General features: G+C 39.0%; 2 protein-coding genes across 2 annotated transcripts; both read left to right on the top strand.

The window, feature by feature from the left end:
• The first annotated feature begins 4095 nt into the window (after positions 1–4095).
• On the top strand, positions 4096–4749 carry LOC149171340 (uncharacterized). Its single transcript, XM_089425932.1, has one exon. It carries the CDS (start codon positions 4096–4098, stop codon positions 4747–4749), a length of 654 nt encoding a protein of 217 aa, XP_089282058.1.
• Positions 4750–5838: 1089 nt separating this feature from the next.
• LOC149171341 (secreted RxLR effector protein 78-like) lies at positions 5839–6342 on the top strand. The gene has a single exon (XM_089425933.1). It carries the CDS (start codon positions 5839–5841, stop codon positions 6340–6342), a length of 504 nt encoding a protein of 167 aa, XP_089282059.1.
• Positions 6343–8600: the final 2258 nt, after the last annotated feature.

The following is an 8600-nucleotide window of genomic DNA, read 5'->3' on the forward strand; positions in this document are numbered from 1 at the left end:
AACGACAATGTCATTCACCAATAATAACTAAAAATGAGCAAGTTGGCTCGTGATGAGATCCCTTGTCTTACAATTAAAAAGCATAAGCCATTACCCTCATTTGGTGTTCAATATGGTAATGTCAGTTTAATTGGTTCCCTATGAACATGGTAAGCAGGGTCGTGATGAGACCTCTTATCTTTTTAGATTTATTATATTTTAGAATTACACTAAAAAAATTCTCTTTTTAATGGATGGGGAGGATCATTGACTCCTTAAGAGTTTTGGATGACAAATCCGAGTTGAAATTATTTTAGTTGTAAGACGGTCTTTAATTTTTAAGGATAACCTTTTTTGACTGAAACTAGAGTAAAAGGATATAATTTTTGAGGTTTTTTAAAAGATTTTACAACTTAATGGAAAAGATTTTCAGAGTTCTATAATTTTTATCTAATTTTCAATTTTGGTAACCACTTCTTAAAAATTCCTACCTTCAAAATGAAAAAATAAAAATAACTTCAAGAGATGTTTGAAAATTCAATAGAGTACTATTTAACATTTTATTAACAAAATTTGTAAAAGGAAAAATAAATTGCAGCAGGATGTACAATGGAAGTGATTTTTTACAGATTTTATTCTTTATATATATATATATATATATATATATATATATATATATATATTGATAAGAAATTAAGGAACAAATTTCTTTAAGATGAGCCCATTTACAGGAAGAGAATCTCTCTTGCCTGATAAATCTTGCAGTAGGAATGTAGATGGGCTTATCTGCCCAACAAGATGAAATGAATCAGGCCATAATTTCTGAAATTTGGTATGTTTCCCTTTTTCTTCGTGTGTTTTATCCCAATGGAGAACTAGGTCTTCAACTTGGAAGGATCTTTGTGTGGCTGAACTTGCATCAAAAGAAGCTTTCACCATTTGATGATGTTTGGTGTGTGTGATTTTGACCTTTCCCCCTTCTTCTTCTAGTTTTAGGATTTGTGAATTTCTTAATTGCAAGGAAGAAGAAGGTGTTTCTTCAATAAATCGAACTAGGGATAATGAAGGAAGAGATAAAAGTGATGGAATAATGGCTTCCTTCCCATAGATTGGTTTAATGGAGAAGTTCCTATAGAGGCATTCTGAGTTATCCTATCAACCCATAGAGAAAATATTAAAGCCTTGTGCTAGTTTCTTTGATTTTGATCAACAATTCTTTTGATTATTCTAGGATATTTTTATTAGTGAATTCTACCAAACCGTTTCCCCTGGGATAGTACTTAGCAGAATATTTGAGTTTAAGACCTCTCCTAATTGCAAATTCAATCATACTGGTACTTGAAAAAATAAGATGCATTATCAAATATAAGTGCAGAAGGCAAATATAATCTTCTAATGATAAATTGATCAATAAATTCAATAACGGACTCAGAATTGACTACCTTTAGCGGAATTGTTTCTACCCACTTAGTGAAGTAATCTGTAGTATTGTTTAGATAATCTTCGGCAAAATCACATAACCAATCTTTTGTCGACGTGTTTCGAACCAACCAGTGTGGTTCATCGTCAGGACAAGTTGAAGAACCAATCCGGCTTAGCATGATTAAATAGATTGTGCAGAGACTCCAACGGCTATAATGTCAACGGCTAAATTTGACCAAAAAATCCTAGTCAAACCACTAATTAGTTATTAACATCCTTAGAAACCGCTAAAACAAGAAATAAAGGAATTCATTTGCTAATTTAAAAACAAATAGATATAATTCATTATTATTAGCTCAAATATTAAGAGAATTCATAATATAATATCCATATTTAATATTTTTTAAATTATAATGGTCATTAATAAATTATATAAAAGAAAAATTATTCAATATTTATTAATTAATATATTTACCATTCTTAAATACCATTAATATATTGGTCCGATTATTCTCGTCACTCTTATTAATCTTATTCAATAATACTTTGTTAAAATTTTATTTACTTAATAGAAATCATTTTTATTGTTTTATTTTATTTAAAATGTTTTCATTATCATATATATTTTTAATTTTTTTTTTTTCTTTTTTTTTTTGGCCTATAAATATTTGTTGAGCCCTTTCTTTTATTTATCGTCAATCTAATATCCATATTTAATATTATTTCAAATATAATGGTTATTAATAAATTACATCTTGTATAATTTCTATTATTATTCCAATATTACCTTAGAATTAAAATTCCCGTTTTTTAACTTTTTACTGGAATAAACAAATAGTAAATTAATATTGATTATTAATGAATATAAATTATTTGACCATTAGGTTTAAAGGATAAATAAGAAAGTATTATAAATAAATATATGATATACCAAGAATATTAGTTATGCTATTATTAATAAACATGGACTTAAACTACCCTCAATTATGATATTTACCTAAGGTAACTAGATTCTAAGAATAATAATGATTTAACAAAAATACTAAAGTAAATATAGATTAGTTAATAAACATATATTATTATATATAACTTATTATTTTAATTCCGAATGGACCATTATATTTAATAAATAAAAACGATACATTTTACCAATGGACCATTAATTAATTTATTTTTAAATAAAGACACAATTACCTAATGTAACTAAATTCTAAGAATAATGGTAATTTATTACCATTTATTTGTATAATATTGGAATAATAATAGAAATTATACAAGATGTAATTTATTAATAACCATTATATTTAATAACATTGGATGGTATATCGGTTAATCGAATATACTACGAACCGCGCGCGCGCTGCTGCTCTGCCGTCTATAGATTGCCGCCGCCAAACCCTTGGACGCTGCCATGAGCGGTCCAGGGGGTTGGGAGTCTGCTCCCACCCCTCCTCTTTCCAGCGCAGATGCCTTCCGCAGGCTGTTAACCCAGAAGGGGAAGAAGCACTAGCACGTTGAAGTGCCTAAATTTATTAAAAAGCTGGACGAAATACCAGAGATCGCCCTCCCAGAGGAACAATCAATAAAAATCGCTCTTGCGTTGTCTGACAGAGGCCTGGTAGGGCAGTTTATGGGCCGATGGCCGTCCACAAAGTCCACGGACGAATGGATACAACGAAACTGGAGGCCACAGTTGGAAAATAATGTGATTTGTTATGCTGTAGGGCGAGGCTATTTCATCTTCGAATTTACCACCAAGGAAGATCGTGACCTGGTCTTCAGAAATGGGCCGTACTTTATGGGAAACCAGGGATTGTATCTCAATAAATGGAGTCCTGATTTTGACCCATCCGTTGATGTCCCCAAGGAGGCGCCGGTCTGGGTGTGGTTACCCAATCTCCCTCTTCACTGTTGGAGCTATCAATCCCTGCAGAAGATCAGGAATGGGCTGGGCCGATTCATTGACAAAGCTGATCACAGGGGCCAATATACTTGTGCCAGAATCTGCGTAGAAGTTGATCTGGAAGCCGGGCTACCAGAAGCAATTAAACTCAAGGTTGGAGAATGGCAGCACTACCAGAAGTTGGACTACGAGCAACTGCCTTTCAAATGTAGAACTTGTCATGTGCATGGACACTTCCAGAGAAACTGCCCAAAAGCCCCATCAGGGAACACAGTTGAAGAAGATGGATGGAAAGAAATCAGAAAGGGAAAGGCCATCCCAAAGCCTCCCGGACAGAAACCTAACGGCCCATTGGGAAAGCCTCACATCAATCCAAAAGCCGCTGCTACTTCTAAAGACGGATCCCCATCTGAAGAAAAGATGGATGATAAGGAGAACCAAGAAGAAACCGGAAACATGGAGAAACAAGGAAAAACAAACGAAGCAGAATCATCAATTCCCACACCAGAGGAAGGTCAGAGGGGAAATGACGGTAATGAAGAACACATTAGTCTAGCCTCAGACTCTGAAGGCGATTCAGAAGAGAGAGATTCGGAATCTGACAATTCGTTAGCCACTCCAATCAAGACGACCAGAGGGCGGAAATCTAAGAAGAAACAGAGAGAGGAAGAAACTTACAAAGATGTCCTCCAGGGATCTCAAAAAACACTCAAATCAATGATGAATACCAGATCTGGGCGCAAAAGCAACAAGGCTCCAATGGGAGCCTCCTCCCCCCACAAAAGTAAATAATGAAATACGTCTCCTGGAACTGCAGAGGTTTAGGCAGCAGGTCGAAAGAGGAAGCCCTGAAAGATTTAGTGAGAATATACTCGCCTGAAATCCTCCTCATCCAGGAGACAAAGCTGGAGGAACTTTCCCTCCTCCAATCCAGTAAAGTTTTTTGGAACAAAGGCCATGGAAAAGCGGTTAGTGCAAGAGGTGCCTCTGGTGGAATAGCCACCTTCTGGAACAGCACCATATATGACTTCATTCAAGAAAAAAGCAGCTCTCACTGGCTCTTCACTCAACTACTCCACAAGGATTCTGGTCAGCAAGTAAGTATGTTTAATGTTTATGCTCCTGTTTTGTCAAGTGAGAAAAAAATCTGCTGGCATTCGCTCCATACTTTTCTTTTAGAGCAAAACCCCGAGAATATCATAATAGCAGGTGACCTCAATGTCACCCTCGATATTGATGAGAAAAAGGGAGGTTCCATTGTTAGGGATCCTGCCAGAGAATGGGTGGAAGACATAATGTTGGGCTGGGACCTGGAGGATATTAAACCATCATCAGGGAAATTCACTTGGTCCAATAAAAGAGCAGGCCCCAATCATATTGCTGCCCGTCTAGACAGATTTCTTGTCCACTCTTCCTTCCTAACCAGCGGTCTCATGGCATCTTAAAAAATTCTCCCAAATCTCATCTCTGACCATAAACCCATCCTTCTCGAGCTTTCCCTTGATGGCAATCTTGGCCCCATCCCTTTCAGGTTCAGCCCATTGTGGATCCAGCAAGAAGGCTTTCAAGATGTGGTCTCCGACTCTTGGAATAGGCCCGTCCATGGATCTCCTTTGTTTGTGTGGGAAGAGAAAATTAGGATTCTAAAAAGAAATATAAAAGCCTAGGCTAAAAGACTGCAAACCCCCTCATCCAAAAGAAAAGAAAATACAAATACGCTTGCTGACCATCAACTAGAAATGGAGCAAAATCCGGTTTCCCAAAGTATGCTTCTAAAAGAAGTCGAGCTCCAAAAAGAGGTTCATAGATCCAGCAGGGAGGAGGAAGAATATTGGCGACAGAAGTCTAGAATTCTCTGGCTGAAATCTGGCGATAAGAACACCAGCTTTTTTCATAAGCAAGCGGAAGCCCGAAAGAACTTCAAATCAGTCTCAGAGATTAAACACCAAAATACCGTGGTCAAGGATTTCGAAGGCATCAAAAAATCTACATACTCCTACTTCCAAGACCTGTATTCGGCTCCTGAAGAACCAGCTATTGATCCCCACTCTTATCCGATCAATTTAATACCCACTTGTGTCAAGGAATCGGACAACGATATGCTGACAACACTGATTAGTATGGAAGAGCTTGAGGAGGCACTGAACAATATGGAGCCTGATAAAGCCCCAGGGCCAGATGGGTTCTCTGTAAGGTTCTTTGTGACTTGCTGGTCAATAATAAAAAAAGATCTTCTGAGGATGGTCAGAAAATCTCAGAACTGTGTCAAGATAGGTGGTGGCATCAACTCAGCCTTCCTAGCTCTGATTCCAAAAGAGAAAGGCGCCTCTGACTTTAGTAGATTTAGGCCAATATCTTTGTGTAATTCCAGCTATAAATTGGTCTAAAAAATAATAGCCAACAGGCTGAAAAATATCTTGCCAGACATCATCCCTGAAAATCAAGGTGGTTTCATAAAAGGCAGAAAGATTTTGGATAACATTGTGCTGGTTCAAGAAGCAGTCCACTCTAGCTGTCAAAGAAAGGAGAAAGGCATGGTGATTAAGCTCGACTTGGCGAATGCATTCGATAGGGTGAGACATGAATTTCTGTTTGCTGTTATGAAAAAGCTAGGCTTTTCATCAAATTTCATCAACTGGGTGAAAGCCTGTATTGCCTTGCCTTGGATTGCGCCCTTGGTTAATGGCCGTTCTACTGATTTCTTCCAAGCTTCTAGGGGTCTGAGACAGGGATGCCCATTATCCCCGCTCCTATATGCTGTCCAAGCCTCGGTGTTAAGCTTCCAACTAGATCATAATCAGCAAATCCAAACATTGCCTGGCCTCAGAACCACTCACAAGGTGAAAGACATTAACCATGCCCAATTTGCTGACGACACTCTGCTGCTTGGAGGAGCCAGCTTGATCTCTGCTGCTTGGAGGAGCCAGCTTGATCTCTGCAAGACATTTCAAGAGGGAACTGGACACTTACAGGCTGATTTCGGGCAGCAAAATCAATTACAGAAAATGCTCTATCTACCGCTGGAATTGCTCGACTAAAGAGCTGGCTGACATAGCAAGACTTTTAGAAATGGAAGGAATCCGAAATTGGGAGTCATTTAAATATCTCGGAATACCAATCTTCAAATCTAAGCCTAAAGTTGCTCACTGGCTGCCGCTGATTGACAAAATAAAAAATAGAATCCAAGCCTGGGGTGCCTCTTGGTTGAACAATGCAGGGAAAGTCATCCTCATGAAATCGGTCCTAATAAGCATGCCTCTATTCCAAAACTCAATCCTCCTTGCCCCAAAAACCTTCCTCAGTAAGCTAGATAGTCTGTTGAGAAGATTTCTGTGGGAAGGTGGGAACAACAGTGATAGAAGAATTCATTTAGTGAACTGGGAAATCCTCAGAAATCCCTTTCAGGAAGGAGGCCTCCAGCTGCGCAATTTGGCTGCTCAAAATCTTGCTTTGGGTTCCAAGATTCTTTGGAATTTAGTTTCTGGAAAGACTAGCTGGAGTAAAAGAGTCATTTGGAAGAAATACTTCCATGGGCAGCGTTTGAGATGCCTGGACAAACCTCCAAGAACTCTAAAAGGTTCTCCAATATTCAATCTCTGCAATGCTGCAAGGGAACAATTCAACCAACATCTATATTGGATCCCGGGTAATGGAAAGAAAATCAATATATGGGATGATTCGATCTTGGGTGACCAGCCAATGAAGAATGTGAATGGGCTTGCAAACATTAAAAATTGGCTTCACTCTCGCAATCTGCACACTTTGTGGGACATTTCGAACTGGAAAGAAGCTCCTGACAGAACCTGGGATGGGTGGAACCTGGGGGAGGTCCCCATAATGCTGCAGGGGGAAGCCTCATTATTACTAGATATGCTCCAAGGAAAATCGCCTTCAAAAACCACTGCTAAAGACAAAAGAGGCTGGGGATCCAGCTCTGGCCACTATACTGTTTCTGAAGGTTACAAAAGAATTATGGTTGTTCCTCATGTTCCTCCAAACCCGGCCCAATGGAAATTTATATGGGACTTTCCAGCTCTCCCAAAAATAGACTTCTTCTGCTGGACCGTGGCACATCAAAGCATCCTCACCAGAGATAACTTGAGAAGAAGAGGGATGGAAGGACCTTCCAGATGTCCTCTCTGCAAGTCTGATGAAGAAACTACCAATCACCTGTTGCTGCTATGCCCCTACGCTCAAGAAGTATGGAGGGGGGTGCTGATGTTAGAGCCCATCCTTGCTCTCCCAGACAACATCCCTGCCTTGTTCAGAACCTGGGCCAGCTTATCTCCTTTCTGCCTCAAAAATAAAAGTCTGCTTAAAACCAGCTGGATGTGGATCCCTAAGTTTATTTGCTGGAAATTATGGTTGGAAAGAAACAACAGAATTTTCCGAGAAGAAAGCTGCAGTACAATAAAAGTTATCTCTAAAATAAAAGCATTGTTAGGAGAGGCACTAGAAGCCAACACCTCATCAAGGAACGAAACGGGAATGCTCAGAGAAGAAGAGAAATGGTTCAAAGAATTAGCTCCAATGCTAAAGGAAAGGCCCCCTCAAGCTGTCCCTGTTCATTCCAACTGGGAAATTAGACTGGAAGAACAAGAGTTTATCAAGTGGAGATCGGCCTTGGAAGATCACTGTTTATTCTTCGATGGGGCTTCTAAAGGAAACCCTGGGGTTGCTGGCAGCGGGGGAGTTTTATTGAGCCCTGGAGGCTCTCCGGAATTGAGATTCCATTGGGGTCTTGGAACTGAATCTAACAACAGAGCGGAGGCTCTGGCTCTGTGGCAAGGGCTGACTCAGGCGATCAAAAGAAATATCCTTTCTCTTTCAGTCTTCGGAGATTCAAGAATCATCATTCAGGCCATGATTAGTCCTAAGAACTCTCACCAGGTCCAGTTAGCCCCCATCATCAAGAAAATTAGACTTCTGCTGCCCAAATTTAACAAAATATCATTCTATCATATCCTAAGGAACCTCAATTCCCTAGCTGATTATGAGGCCAACCTTGGTGTCCTCTGTTCTCGAAGATCACTGGTAATTAACTCAACAAAATCTTATTGTTCAATACCTTAAATCTCCAGCCCGATCCTTCTTCCCTCTTTGAAATAGGGGGTCTCTGTTCATTCATATTGTAATCCGACATCCCAAGGCTGATCCAAGACTCCGAATTTCTTCTGTTACTTGATTGTCTCTGTTTCTCCAACGAAGTTACAGGTTCCTAAAGAGTATATCCCAGTGAAATTTTGCAATTCCTCTGTCTATCTCTTCTGAAGGATAGGATCAGAATTCTCAGAAC

Source organism: Pinus tabuliformis, chromosome 4_2 (genome assembly GCF_031772625.1).
Source record: "Pinus tabuliformis cultivar Carrire ecotype Pingquan chromosome 4_2, CPIR1, whole genome shotgun sequence".
Lineage (NCBI taxonomy): Eukaryota > Viridiplantae > Streptophyta > Pinopsida > Pinales > Pinaceae > Pinus > Pinus tabuliformis.